Source organism: Scaptodrosophila lebanonensis, unplaced genomic scaffold (genome assembly GCF_003285725.1).
Source record: "Scaptodrosophila lebanonensis strain 11010-0011.00,11010-0021.00 unplaced genomic scaffold, SlebRS2 tig00000001-arrow-pilon, whole genome shotgun sequence".
NCBI lineage: Eukaryota > Metazoa > Arthropoda > Insecta > Diptera > Drosophilidae > Scaptodrosophila > Scaptodrosophila lebanonensis.
This window is the reverse complement of record NW_022060529.1, coordinates 28,095,802-28,111,404: the sequence shown is the minus strand read 5'-3', so window position 1 is coordinate 28,111,404 and position 15,603 is coordinate 28,095,802. Positions and strand designations below refer to the sequence as shown.

The window sequence follows — 15,603 nt, the reverse complement described above, 5'->3', positions numbered from 1 at the left end:
TTATAGAAAATCCAGAACAGCTAGGAGTAGGGGGTGCATCAGAGGCAGAGGTTACTCTTATGCCTGTAACTTCCTTTAAGTCAACGCTATGGATTTAGGGTATACAAATGGCTAAAAGCTAGTACATATGTACGTGAACACTATATTCGCGAGGAATGCCGTAGCTCTGTCCACTATGCCACCACGATGACAATTTGCCGAAATATGTTGCTCATTCCCCACGTAGCCTGCCCTTTAAGAGATGCCGCAGCTCGCACACTAACTGTAAAATTTCACACATTTTCGTGACGAATCCGCAATTAGTAATGCATGAGTGTCGTAGTCGTTACACGTTGCACGTTGCATCCAGCCATCTCCATCTCGCTCCCGCACAAAGGCACTCCCGATGAGTGCAGTCGCACTGTCAACTTGTCGGGGAAGATGAATGAGTCGCACTCGATCGATGCCGTAGACCTACCGCAAAAATGATTGCCAAAAAAGGAAGAGGCACAATGCATTATGCAAACAAAGCGGAAACTCAATAAGTCGAGGCCGAAGACACACACAGTGCTGGATGAGCAGGGGAGGGCCAGGGCATAGAACTTAGAGCCGCGTGTGAACCGTGTAACAAGTGTAACAAATTTGGTGAGAACAATGAAAATGTGACACGAATTAGTGACGCCTTGGTTTTTTGCAGGAACGCTTCAGACATGCCTCCGTCGTTGACATCGGGGTGTCCTGTCGTGTGTGGGTGCCGGAACCATTGATCTGCGACTCACAATTCGGCCCGACAAAGCACTGTTACCGTTTCTTCTCATGCTGTCTGCCTTTTCTCGCATTGTGGAACACTTTCATCACTTCTCAGTGTCGGCAAGGCAAACGCATGTCAGCCAGACCGCCGCCACTACCAGTCATAATCAGACCGAAGTCGGACCGCCAGTGGGCGTTTGTTTGAAAGTCTTGGAGTGAATGAGGCTCGCTCGCCTACTGTGCTCGCTTTTAAGTGTCGCTGGAACCCACACACATCGGCAAACGTCATACAAGCTGACGCGTTTGATGCCTCAGCGTAAGAGAAGTGTCAGACACGACGACGCGTCGGCTAAGAAACTGCTTGCCATATGCGGAGCAGCGCTTTTGAAGTGTATTCAACTTCTGCCTACACCTGCTGGTTGTCCTGAGCAATTTTTCAGCCGACTGCCCACACAGTTGCCTCAGTTGTCTTTGTTAATTTGTATGCTCAACTATTTGGCACACGTTATTCCAAGGAGCTCGGGGTATGGCAAGTTCTGCAAAGTGGAAGCTACTAGGTAGTGGGCTGTGGGGGGATCTTAAGTTTCTGCCGTGTTCATGTTCAATATGTTAGCAATTCAGTGACACAGATTTTCGTTTTCATTAGTCCAGAAACCCAGAGACCCAGAGCCAGCAATCCAACTACGCAGCGCGCCACAATGGGCAACAGACAACACTGACTGACTCTGACTCTGACTCTGCCCAGACTGATTACAGGGTATGACAAAAACAGCAGCAATAAGAACATCAACGGAACGAGCTGTATTGGCCTCGACCAGGAGCAGGCAAAATGCTAATAAAAGAATAGCAGAAACCACAAACCTAGCACTGATGAGAAAGCAGTGGCAGAGGGGCCGCCCAGCAGGCAGTTATACTGCAGTTGATTACTAGCACCACCAAAAACAACAATAACACTGGCGATGCATTGGTCGAGCAAGTCGGTCGTGTTGGCTTTGTGGGTGGCCCCACACCTGCCTACTTGCCAGCATGCTTGTGCATGAGTTTCATTATGTCAAACAGTCAATCATGCAAAACAGTTCTGCACGGCAGAATGTGACGGCGAGCACAGTGGGGAAAAACACAAAACTAAAGAGTGGGATATTGAAGGTGTTCTATAAAAGGATGTGATATGATATTTCAATATTGAAGATTGTGTAGATACATTGTTAAAGTGGTCTTAGCTTGTGGTGTCATGGAAATTAAGTTGGGACGTGAAGTATTACCATTTATTAGATTGGCTCGATTTTGACTCACTATTTACTGCTAATTCATTTATTATTTATTGAGACGAGAGTGTCAGATCATTACACTAAATAGTTTGTGCAAGATCGATATAATTTTAAAGTTTTTTTAAGCAGCAGGAAAAAAGTATTGTTTATTAAGCCACTAACTTAATAAACTTAATAAAAATGAATGTAAGATTAGGAATATTGCATACAAGCAAGTGCATTTTTGTTATAAGCCCAATAAGGGTGTACATCTTCTCCGCAAATGAAGGCAACTTCTAGCTGGCCTAGCATTCTTTTTATACCCCGTACCAAAAGGGGAAAAAGGTTTTATTACGTTTGTGCAAAGTACATGTAAGTAACAGGCAGAAGGAGGCATATCCGAAAAATATATACATATACTATATTCCAAATCAGTAACGAGATGAATCGATATAGCCATGTCCATCCGTCCGTCTATCTATCTGGATGAACGCGTAGACTGACCAAACTTGGTAAGTACAAAATTTCCTCAATACTGTTGTCTATTATACCGTAGCTACTTGAAGCCCGAACTTCACACACGTAATTTTAATTAAATCTCTACTTTTGTTTGAAATTTCGTTCAAATCGGACAGTTCGAATAAAAGTTATTAGCGATTTATATTTAATTTAATTCCAGTACTAAGTCCACAATCCGCAGTATCATGTTAGCTCTTCTTCTTCTTTTTGCTTCTGATATGGTCGCATTTAATGCAGAGGCGGAAGTTTGTTCGGGTACAGGGTATTTCACCTGTAGAATTCTCTCTTGCTTAAATTGATACTTTGATACAAAATACCCTTGATGAGAAGGAAACGGACAGAAAAGCTCACTCTCGATGATGGGAGAGGCTTAGGCTGTCACGTTTAATTTTTTCGGTGTTCCATGTAAGTGACAAAGTCGGAACGGAAATATATGTGTGTACCCCACTGTGTACAGACACATCGATCACAGAACACCCACAAATAGGAAATGCAGCAGGAGGACTGCGGCACTTATACTCGTATGCAAAGCGAAAGCCATCAGACTGTTTTTGCAGAGCTACGCTGTTTTCTAATGCTCCCACAACAAGACCCGAACAGAAGACCACTGTCTGTGCTGGGACCACACAATCAGCGTCAGATTGGGAAATGCTAAGGCGTTGTCGGCGTTTCAAACAAATGCTTAGCAATTGAACGCAAACAATCGAACGCATCTGAACAATGCGAGTACAGCCGGGGTCCTCAGGAGTTTGCCAATCTCGGCTATGCCCAGAAATTGCGTCTGCCACAACACTTTAAAAACACGCGTAGACTGTAATGAGGTCCAGCGCAAGTGCAGCCCAATGAGTTTCTAATGAAAACAAATCGACCGAAAAAACAACAAGATAGGATAGAACAAGGCAGCCAGGACGACGGCAAATATCAAAAGGTGTGCGCCTGATGTAACTGAGTCATGCGAAAAGAGGACGTCGCGTAGGTTGTTGCTGCCACCGATTATGAGAGGACCAGACAATACGACTGAGTCGGGGCTGTGGCAAAGACGAAAATGCTAGGGATCTGGAAATGTACAGCATTAAAAGTAGTATGTGTGTGTGTGTGTGTGTATGGACAGTAGTGTGAAGGGTACGGAGTCTCGTTCAGGTGACAATGACAATGCGCAGCAACGTGTGCGACATTTTTCCTAAGGCCCGCTGTCGAGCTCGACCAACCGGTAGCTCGGCTCTGGACAAACCTACTGACTGTCAAATCAATAGCGGGGCGGGGAGCTCAGCATTGTTTCCAAAAACCACACGCAAAGCCGAACGATGACTTTAAAAATGTTTGCAGAACTTTCGTTCCACGAGAGAGATGGTGTGCTGTATTGTGCATTGGTGACAAATAAAAGCGGCCGCTTCTGCCACTGCTGACGTGAGGGCCAACGGCCTTGCTCTGTAGGTGGATTAGAAGACTATTTTGGACCTCTGCTTTTGTCTCTTTGTTGCCGTGCCACATCTCAACCATAGTAAATTAGTTAATGAGTGTGGGAAAAAGTAATACTCGCATTATAGTGGTCTCTTTGATGGACACCGCCGTGAGTGTGCGATTCCTAATACCTCTCATTCTTTCCCTAACAATCACCGACTCCTTCAATTAATTGATAGCTAAAACAATTGGCTGAAACAAATTTTTATTTACATACCAAATTTGCTCAATGTGGGCTTAGCCATTTCCAAAGTCCAGGCGGACAGATGAACATGTTTTGGTCCACTTTTCTCGTCTCGGTTAAGCCCACATTGACCAAATATATGTTTATTATATTTATATAATTCACAATTTTACTTTTCCCAGTAAAAACAAGTAAAAAAGCTAAAGTCGGGTGTCCCGACTTTGAAATACTCTGTACATATGTTTAAAATAATTATAGAAATTAAAACAAGATAGAACGCTACAGTCGAGCAAGCCCGACAGTAAAATAGCCTGTACTCTCCACAAAAAGGAAAAATTAAAAAAAAATAAAATTTTTTTTAATTAAATTATTTAAAACAAGCGAGAACGCTACAGTCGAGCAAGCCCGACAGTGTAATACCCTGTACCCAGGTAAACTTCCGTCACTTAGTTATATGCGCCCAAAAAAAGCAAAAACAGGAAGAAGAAGAGCGAACTTGTTGCTGCAGTTTGGGTGGTTGTACTGGCGAGAATTTGTTTCGCTAATAACTTTTCTTAGAATTGACAGAATTGAAAAAAATTGAACAACAGTAGACAATTATAAATAATTTATGTGTGCAATGTTTGGTTTAGGTAGCATTTGAAATGTGGACGCTATTGACGAAATTCTGTAGCGGGGGAAGGGGCGGAAAATTAAAAAAATAAAATAAACTAATCCTTACTCGGACCTAGGAGAATCTGGATGCCAACTTTGGTTATTCTAGCTTTTATAGTTTCTGAGATCCTCGCGTTCATCCAGACGGACGGACAGACGGACGGACAGACGGACGGACATGTCTAGATCGATTTCTCTCGTCATGCTGATTCAGAATATATATACTTTATGGGGTCGGAGATGCTTCCTTCTGCATGTTACATACTTTGCACAAACCTAATATACCCTTTTTACCCTACGGGTACAGGGTATAAAAATGAATGAATTAATTAATTAAAATTAATTAATCAAATTAAATTAGAATACATGTTTATGTTCAGTTTTAACAGCATACATTTACATCACGTACCTATGCGTGTTTATATGCGTGTATGTATGCAGCACAAAGTTCAACAAAAGCAGCAACAACAGCTGCGGGCAGCGCTGCCGACAGAGCTGCAGGCAGCGCATGAGCAGCGATTTTACTTATGGCTATAACTTTCTTCAGAATTGACCTATCATGATGAAATTTGGCACACGGACACATTAGTACTAACTGGATGTACCTACCAAAATGTAATCAAAATTCCGAGAATTACGGAAGTTATAAGAAAAAACACAAATTGCGGGGGAGTGGAGGGGTGCATCAGAAAAAAAAACACAAACTCGCCCTTTCTTGGACTTAGGAGCACCTGGATACCAAGTTTGGTTATTCTAGCTCTTATACTTTCTGAGATCCTTGCGTTCATACAAACGGACGAACAGATGTGGGGTCTGCCACGCCTCCTTCTGTGTGTTACATACATGCGCATAAAAGTAGTATAGCCTTTCACCCTTTCGGTACAGACTATAAAAAAAATTTTGGATCGATTTTACCGCTTTGGGTATTCGAACTCACGTAAAGGGTGTATAATTGCACATATACAAAGCAATTGCGTCTACGTGAGTGTATGTATGTTTATGCTCGTATATTCGTGTCTGTGTAAGCATGTTCGCAGTCAACCAAAGCACCAGCATCAACAACAGCGCTTGAGCAGCGCTGCAGCAGCAAATATATTTATAACTTCTTGATAAATCGTTCTATGATAGTGAAACTAGGCAAACGGACAGATAATAACCAACTGGGGGTATTTCCAACATTTTAGTTCGAAATTGCAAGAATTACGGGAGGTAGAGATTTGTCGGTGGAGAGGGGGGAGGGAGGGATATTCAAAAATATACATTTTCTGCTTATTCACATTAGGCATCTGTGACTAAATTTGGTGTTCCTAGGTCTTATAGTCTCCGAGATATAGGCGATTATACGAATGGAAAATCGGGAAAACCCCCATAGGGGTGAAGTTGATGGGTGGGGGGGGGGGGGGGGGGGGGGAATCAAAAAAATAAAACAAACTCGTATAGAATACACAAATAAGGCATCTTTGTGCAAAATTTGGTGTCTCTATCTCTTATAGTCTCTGAGATCCAGGTGTTCATACGGACGGACAGACGGACGGACGGACAGACAGGGCTAGATCGACTCGTATTGTTACGCTGATCAAGAATATATATACATTGTGGGGTCTGCCACGCCTCCTTCTGCCTGTTACATTTTTCAGCTCCCGCAAACCTAATATACGTCTGTACATTTCATGTACAGAGTATAATTATTAAGAAGAAAGGAATGCTAAAGTCGAGCAGGCTCAACTCTCAAATACCCTGTACTACCCCACAAAAAAGAAATTAAATTAATTAAATAAATTAATTAATTAAATTAAATTAATTAACTAAATTAATTTAATTAATTAACTAAATTAAATATTCCATGCATGCATACATACATTTACATTTACATCAGAATCGTGCCTTATGCGTGTTTGTGTACTTGTACATATGTATGTATGTGTGCATTGGGCATGGTTATATGGCTGTAACTTTCTTTCTGATCAACCTATCATAATGAAACTTGGTATACGGATATATAATTACTAACTGGATGTGTCTACCAAACGGACATGGCTATATCGATTCGGCTTGTCATGCTGATCAAGAATATATATACTTTGTGGGGTCTACCAAGCCTCCTTCTGTGTGCTCCATGTGCACTCGCACAAAACTAATATACCCTTGTACCCTTTGGGTACAGGGTATAAAAATTCAAATAAGAAACTTGGTTTTAAAGTTTACAAACTCGTACTGTGCACTTTTGTATTCTGTTTTGTCCGTCGCTCTGATTTTCTTGGGGTGTGCATCACATTTAACTTCATCACCCGTTTAATATTTTAGATAGTAAGCTCATTGAAATAATACTAATATTGTGAGAGTCAAGTATTTTACATTCTATAACATTTCGCAATCCTTAATTCGCCTAATGTCTATACAAACAAATAGCCGAAAATATCAACGACAAAATATGTTATTATATTTATGGGTAGAAAGCCTCGAAGAAAACATGGAAAAAATGCAAAGTTTTTTCTTGGCAATAACATCCAAATAGAACTGGTGTTACTGCAAGTATAATAGTTCACCTATCTATTCTCCCCAGTTGCAGCTGGGCCAAACAAAATATCCAGATGAGTAGGTGCTATTTGTATGAATCGAGTTGCAAGCAATGGATTCCGCGCATATAAAACGTTTCTTTTCGGAACAATCAGCCATGGCAATAGTAAAGGAGTCTGTCACTGGCTTTATGTAACCACATTGCCTGTTTCCATCAGTGTCTGTATTTCCACTTTCAGGAATGAAACGAACCGGCAAATTATTTCCCACATACTTCAATGAATTGCTTAGAAAGTGGTTTAAGCCAAACCAATATTCAGTTCGGTCGCCACCCTGCAAGTGCCAAGTCAATATACTGAAGTGCTCCTTTTTATTCAAGTCGGCCAGACATAGTCCATTTTCTTGACATATTTGTAGGGCTGTACTCCAATCTGTCTGTATTAGAATATGTTGGTCAAATATATGTGTGCTCAGCTACCACTACCATTCACCTCCTTAGTGCTAAAATAATGGCAAACTCCTCTTGCATTCACCTTGGCGACATTTATACACAGAAATAACATCTTAAAGACAATCAGACTCTGAGCTGTGTTACGTACTTTTAGCTCCATGTTGCTGCGAGTGATGATTGTTTTCCACAACAGTGAAACGCATTTATATTGAAGCGTTTGAAATGACATTAGGTATGGACTAATAGCTTATATTTTGAATTGGGGAAATGTTAAGAAACCGGACCAGCTGAACTATATATTCCTATAAGACTCTGTATTCGATGCTTGCAAACGGTATCATTTTGAACCCGAACGGTAAAAGGGGTATACATATTAGGTTGTTGTGAGAACAATATATGTATGTACATACATGTGTACGATATATTATTAATCAGCTTGACGGGAGAAAGCGATCAAGACACGTCCGTGTCCGTGTGCCCGTCTGTCTGGATGTTGGCTTGGATTTCAAAAACGGCTTATCATATGCTGATCAAACTTGGTAGGACTACACCTTGGTATGGTCTCCTCCCCCAGGCAATATAAATGGTTTTTTCCCCTTCTCCACTATAAAGTTTCGTGAATACTAATCAATCTTACCACAGGTTTTTAGCCTGACCCGGTATTCCGCAAACATGAAAATGGAAATCTGGTAACAGCAGGTGAAGACGAACAAAGTTCTTCTGACAGAAGATGAGAATAAAAGAGAACGTTAGAGTCGAGCAAGACCGATACTAAAATATCCTGTACCCAGACAAACGTCTGGCACCGAGTTATATGTCTGAGTTTGGTAGCCCCGCAAAGCAAAATTAACAGAAAGTGGAAAGACATGGGTTTGCTGGTAAAAATAGACAAGACAAAATACTTCCTATCTATCGTCTTAATAGATAGCTATCACTTTGATGTTGTAGAGTATTTAGTATATCTAGGAATCTATTAACAACAATAATGACGTCAGCTTGGATGTTTGCCGGCTGGTATTCTTTGTTATCCAGTTCTACTATGGCCTCAGTAAACAGTATATGAGTAGAACCCTCTATCGCTGCACCCGACAAACTCTCTACAAGCCCTATATATATTCCCTTCCTCTTTTACCGCGCGAAGCATGGACGCTTAGATAAGGCGACACTAGGGGGTTTCGAGAGAAAGATCCTTAGAGGAATCTTCGGCCTATTTAACGTTAATATCAAGTTTCGAATACGGATGAACTGTATCAGCTATAAGTCGACATTGACGTAGTCTATTCAGACAACGACTGCATTAGTTCGATATTGTAGTCCGCATGGATAAAAGTGAATTTTTTGATCTTGCTTAGTACTAAACATAACATATGCACTTACAGGGTGCGCCATCTTTTATGTCGGTATGTAAACATTGAATATCTTTGAAAATAAACAACCGATTTTCAAGTATGAGATATTTTATTTAATTTGGTTCTGTACAATTTCTTGAACTGGGGTTGTAACACTGGTCTACTCAAGTCAATCGGTTTACTTATGACAAAGTTATACAATATTTACATACCGACATAAAAGATGGCGCACCCTGTATTATTTTAGCAATGTATAGTTACAAAAGGCAGTAAGGTAAGGATATTTAAATTGACAATAAAAACATTTCTTTTTATTCAGATATTACCCTTATTAATTACCAAAGGGGCCTAATTACGTGAAGATAAAAGAGGCGTAGCCAGCAACATTTGTGCAAGCCCTTGGTAGCTCGCATCTGTGCTCCATTAGCACATTTATACGTTCACACCTTATCCTTGAGAGAGGACCCAGTCATCTACACTTGTCAGTGCCAAGCGTTGAGCAAGGCGCACAGTAAATGCATTTAGTATTAAAATTCTGGCTCCATAAGTGGTTTATGCACAACAATGTTGCTCCAGCCAGAACAAGTTGGACGCTGCCGTGATTAAGCGTCCAGGCCAGATAAACCAGCACTGCAATCGGTCCATTAACAATGTTGTCTCCCCTCTTCACCAACTTCAAATGTTATCATTCATAATTTTGCACGCTTGCGATTTTATTGCCGTGAAATTGCCAATAATTACGAGCAGGCGAGCAGGAGATGGTTAGTTAAGCAGGATGGACAGGTGAGATGGGTGAAGCTCATCAAAACGTTGATGCGTTAATAAGGATATGCGAGTGGCTTGGACTGGCCCTTTAAAGATCTATTCGGATTAATCACCATTTCTGCTGTCTTTGAACTTGGCAGATACTTGGCCTCATTACGCTATTTGCCCTTAAGCGGCTCGGAACCTGTAACTTCTGCTTCGCGACACTAATTTCAGAATTTTTATGAGTTGGCTTAAGATGCTTGTTGGTTTCGTAAGTTTTGAGCAACTTTTGTGCTATATAGTAACAGATTTTAGGAAGCTGTCTGTACGTTGTTTTTATGCAATCGATAGGGGTGGAAAACTTGGATTACAATTATTTTACTCAGTACCCATTAAAAATACCATTTGAAAAAAAAGTGAAGAAACCACAACAATTCAAGCCCAAGACCAATTTCAAAAAACCGAGTATGCAGTTTTATTTGTTGTTTGGTCATTCGGCCAAAAACAGCCGAAACCGGCAGCACATTATAGTTAATAAGTAACGTAAATAACTCAATATAAAGTGCTCGTTTTCTTGTCACTTGCTTTGCATAGCAAGCTGAGCACTTAACGTTTCCTTTTGTTGCTTGCCATAAATTTGCATAGGATGCTGCGCAGCCGCCACATAAGCGCATACATTTGTATTCTTTTATTTGTTTTAGAAACCACGTTTTAGGTCGATCGGTTGAATAATGTGGATTTTTAAAACAAACTTTGGAGCGCGTTTCCCCCCTCTGGAGCTCGAATTTTCAAAATCCCTTCCTAGTGCGAACCGACACTATGAAATTTCAGCTTCCTAGCTTTTACCGTTTGGGCTGTGGGCTGTTGACGCGGTTTCCTTTTGTGCCTCAACATTTTTTTGCAGGAAAACTCCCATATTTCACGCCCTAAGCAAAATCTCAAAAAGCCAAGTATGCAGTTTTTCTTAAAATTTTTCTAAGAGTATACAAACTAAGTTTGAAGTTGAGCAGACGTAAATTTTAAATTTTTCATACAAGCGTTGGAGCCTGTTTTCCCCCTTCGGAGCTCAAATGTTCCAAAATCGCTTCTTATCGCCAGCCTACGCTATGAAAGGATACTTGAGTCCAAATTTCAGCTTCCTAGCTTTTACCGTTTGCTGTGCGTTGATCACCAATAGGTCAGTCAGGACAAACTGCTTTATATATGTACATATATAGATTATATTGACAGGGGGATACTTTTAAATTGGAGCAACGCTTTTGATTTTTTTTTTATATTTTCTGAATTGTTATTGCCCATTGGATTTTTAATTACCACAAAGAGATATGTATATATATTAGGTACATGTATACTATCAAGGTCAAAATATAGAAAAAACGACCTGAGGAGGTATTAGAGCTAGGACAACCAAGCCAGATTTTCCAGTGTCCAGATTTTCCTGTTGTTGATTTGCTGCTTTGGATCAACTCTATACTGTTTCCGGACGGACCCATATTCATACATATAGTGTATACAAAAAGTTTTTCCATACAAAGTCGACCACACGTTCATTATTATAACGCACTATTTCGCCTTAGAATGGAACTGAGCTGGATGCATAAATTATTTTTTAAATGCATCGTGCATTATTTAATCAAAAATTAAATTTTTTGAATTTTTTTATGAATGCAAGGATCATAGAAAGTATAAGAACTAGAATAACCAAACTTGGTATCCAGATTCTCCTGAGCCCGAGAAAGGACGAGTTTGTTAATTTTTTCTGATGCACACCTCCCACTCCCCCCTATTCACGATTTTCTATAACTCCAGTAATTGTTAGAATTTTTAACTAAAATTTGGTAGTCACATCCAGTGACTAGTGATTATACATCCGTATACCAAGTTTCATTATGAGCCCAACCTCTGTCCGCAGCTGTATTTGTTGTTGCTTTGTAATGTAAATGTATGTATGGAATATTTTATATTTAATATAATTAATTATTTAAATTTTGTAATACTTGTATATATTTTTTTTGTGGCGTGGTACAGGGTATTTAAGAGTTGAGCCTGCTCGACAAGCCAAATGAATTTTGCTATTTTGCTTAGGGCTTTGACGTTTCGCCGTAGTCATCTTGTCCACTAACGCCTGCTTGGCACCCTCCATGGCAGCATCCATCTTTGCCACTGTCTCCTTTCCCTTTTCCAGGGCATTATAGTTTTACAGATCAGGGTTTTCAGTTCTTTAAGGCGACGAGCAGCATCGCCCTCGCTTTCTTCCACTGATCCTGCGTCATTTTACCGTTGGTATCCTTACCGTCACATCGGTGAAGGTGCTAGGTGCCGTTTTGCAATACCGCTGGCCATCTGCTTTGGTTTTTGAGTTTAGCGGGGCGCTTCTAGGCTGGTACCTAAACTGTATCCGTTTCGGCCGCGCGCTGGCGTTTTATGGTTAGTTGCTCCTAAATAGTTTCTAAAATATGCCTGCATTGAATATGACTTTTGTCAAAATGCTTGCGACCATCCTATATCTTCTCGTCATCCGACGTTTACTTGCTCTTCTCCACTGATGCTGAGCATAGCCCGGATCTGTTGAGTCTTTTTCGTCCTTTGAAGATAGATTGTAGAGGTGTGTCCAGTTGCGAGATGCAGAAGATTTCTCCTCCCCATGCCCGCGGTGGTAGTAGTTTCATCTCTCATCGACGTTTGGACTGACGTCCCAAACCCACTTATGACTACCGTTGTGATGGTTATTTTAGGATAATAACGCTTTGCAATTAATGCGCGCCGCCTATGATCACAAGGATGCTTGATTCAAAAGCCTTAGGTACTGCAACGCAAAGTAAGTGAGCATGTCACTAAATGCTGCCTGTATTGAGCGGAGCAGGATTGGTGGGAGGATAATAATACGCGACAAAGTTTTGTGGATGAATGAACAACGTCGATAGCTCGACTGCTTTATTTATATATAAATTCTTATCCTAGTTCTTATGCTATCGCCTACATACTATCATCGATTCCTTATCTTCTACCATGTGTGCGTACTTTATCAGGTAGCTCATGTTAGCCAGCCGCAGCATGCTCATCCAGCGCGGTGGCGAGCCTGAGCTAATGATTTGTGTACTTACACATCCTTATCTATTAAGCTGGCGCCTGCCAGCTACGAAAATGTTGGTGTTATGTTCGGCATCTAAGGCCGAACTCATTATTATCTGTATAAGAGAGCATGTCTGTTTATCGAGGTTTTATCTATAACAATATGATAATGTACCATTCGTGGTCTAGACAGAGCAACTCTAGCTTATCAATTAATTTACATTTACTTAGGATCTCGTTAGAATTGAACATGCTCCCCACCTTGAAAGGACTCCCTTTCAACTAGTATTGTTTCTTAAGGTTAATTTTAATTATACACGATTACATATATTTTCTTAGTTTTTAGGATAAACGTGGTAAGGCAAATGTTACGGGTAGAAATTGGGTAGAAAGTTGACACATCTTTTTAAAGATGATAACGATCGCCACGATGAGACAAAATCCGACAATCCAGGAGGTGATGCTGATACCGTAAAGTGCCATTTGATGCGTATCGAGATGAATCGGGAAATCGAAGATTGTTTTGATCCTTGGGATATCGCGTACCTTATATGTTTTGATTTCACCCTCTACCTGCATATGGCTTATTTCAGGCAAATGGCTGGACAGATTTACTGTTGGTAGACGGAAGTTAACATCCATAGTAGTATCCTCGTATGCCCACAAGTTGGCTTCTTCAGTTTGTAGGAAGCATCCTGTATTAAGTTGAAGGATCCCTTGACCAAATATGGTGAGGCTTGTGATATTTTCCTTGCAATGCATTTCCGCTGTTATTTTATTTGGCAGTGAAAATATCCAGGAGTTAGCCTTGTGAAGTTGAGCCCAATAATTTCGCGGGTTCATCACGTTTACCTGGCAGGTCGGCGGTAGCGTTTTTGTTTTTTGTAAAAGTAATATGTCGCAATTTGTAGCAGCGTTAACGTTGTATATTGGGTGGATTTGCGGACATAATAGCAGCCTTTCCATCTTTTGGCAGTAATTCAGATTTCCTTCTGTTAGTCCATAGAAACTGGCTGAGTTGTCATCGACGAGTATTTGAGTAAATTCGGGCTGAATACTGACGAATTTTCCATCGTGTAATGTGGGATATGGATAGATTACATAAGCTCTCATTTTATTGTGATTTATTAATGGGATTCTTATGTTAAATAACAGTGAGGTACTTGTAGCCCTCGTCGTTATTTTTGCAATTTTACCCAGCTCGACGGGATCCGTATCTGGTAATTGGACGCCCTCAGGCATATTTAGAGCCATGACTTGAATCTGCTGCTCAAATTGCTTCAACGGCATCAAGCTCCCCAGAAAATTCCCCTTAGTGTTCCAGACTACTGCGATGATGTCCCGCTGCAACTCTTCGAAGGCATCCATTCCAATTGAAAAGCTTTCTAATGCGGAAAGAATGTTATCGTTGTCTAGTTTCTTATTTATAGCACTTGACAACGTATACATCGTGTTGTTAATAACTTTGAAATTGTCCCAAATGACTTCATTCTGTTTCCGCATAATGGTTATTGTAGAATCCTGCACTGATGACTGGTTACGAATTAGGTCCCGGAGATACTCCTCGTTGTCTCTGCTCTGGTTGATTTTGTTGAGCAATACGTCCGCATGGTCTTCATCCATTAATCCAAATACGGCGTGGAAAACGTTGCCCATGAAACTGAGCGGCGCTCGAGGTTGTCGTTCTTTCTTGCTCCTCTGATTTTGAACAATAATGTCATTATTTTGTTCTAGCCTATTGAATTTGTTTTCTAACAGCTTCATCGTTGAGTCTAGAGTTGTGTCTTTTTGAATCTTCTCCTTAAGATGTAGTAATACGGACCAAGATGCTTCTATTCGATGCTTAAATGCCCAATACTCATCCAGATCTGCGTGAATAATTATATTCCATGATGTCCGCGTTAATCCCACGTCGCCAACGTTCTCAAAAAATATCCCTGCCTTATTTTCTAAATATTCTATTTTTTGACTCTTAACATTGTTAAATATCGACAAAAATGTTAAAATATATAAAATTACATTCTTATTTTTTAACTTTACAGGCTTGGGTTTATACTGTTCATTTTCATAACTATTTTGTATTTTATTTGGGTTACTTGTTTGTATTGCGGTTGTAACTACCGCAGTTGACGAGTTATCCTCGTCTTCGGCAGGAAAAGGACAAACATTGTGCACCGACCTCAGCGATATTCCATTGCTTGTCCTTACTTCTACCATTCTACAAAGGCCATCTTTACCTACAATGGTCTTTGTGACCCTGCCCCTCTTCCAATGCATTTGGGCCAGATTTTCTTCCTTTAATAATACAAGGGTTCCCGGTTTTAAATTTGGCATTACTTTATCCCACTTGTAACGCTTTTGCAATTCGGACAGATATTCTAACGACCACCTTTTCCAAAACTGTTCTTTGTTTTCTTGAACTGCCTTCCAGTGGTCTCGCAACCCTTTATAACTTTTACTGTCTACTGAGTCTACTATTGTAGAAAAAGACTCTCCCAATATAAAATGCCCTGGGGTTAGAACCTGAAGATCATTTGGATCTTCTGACAGCGGAGTTAATGGTCTTGAATTTAGTATCGCTTCTATTTCTATCATTAGTGTGGTCATTTCGTCAAAGGTCATTATTCCTTCTATAGAACGCGTAAAATGTTTTTTAACGGACTTCACGCATGC

The 15,603-nt window shown here is 40.5% G+C and overlaps 1 protein-coding gene across 2 annotated transcripts; it reads right to left on the bottom strand.

Moving 5' to 3' along the window:
* Positions 1–7,212: 7,212 nt before the first annotated feature.
* Positions 7,213–7,894, bottom strand: LOC115634455. 2 transcript variants are annotated; one of them, XM_030532177.1, is made up of 2 exons: positions 7,803–7,894; positions 7,213–7,746 (listed from the first exon to the last, which is right to left on the bottom strand). In XM_030532177.1, the coding sequence occupies exons 1-2, from the start codon at positions 7,872–7,874 to the stop codon at positions 7,345–7,347; spliced, it is 474 nt and encodes a 157-aa protein (XP_030388037.1). In that variant the 5' UTR covers positions 7,875–7,894; the 3' UTR covers positions 7,213–7,344. The 2 variants fall into 2 exon arrangements, with proteins under 2 accessions (XP_030388037.1, XP_030388038.1); XM_030532178.1 differs by having other exon boundaries at positions 7,845–7,884.
* Positions 7,895–15,603: the final 7,709 nt, after the last annotated feature.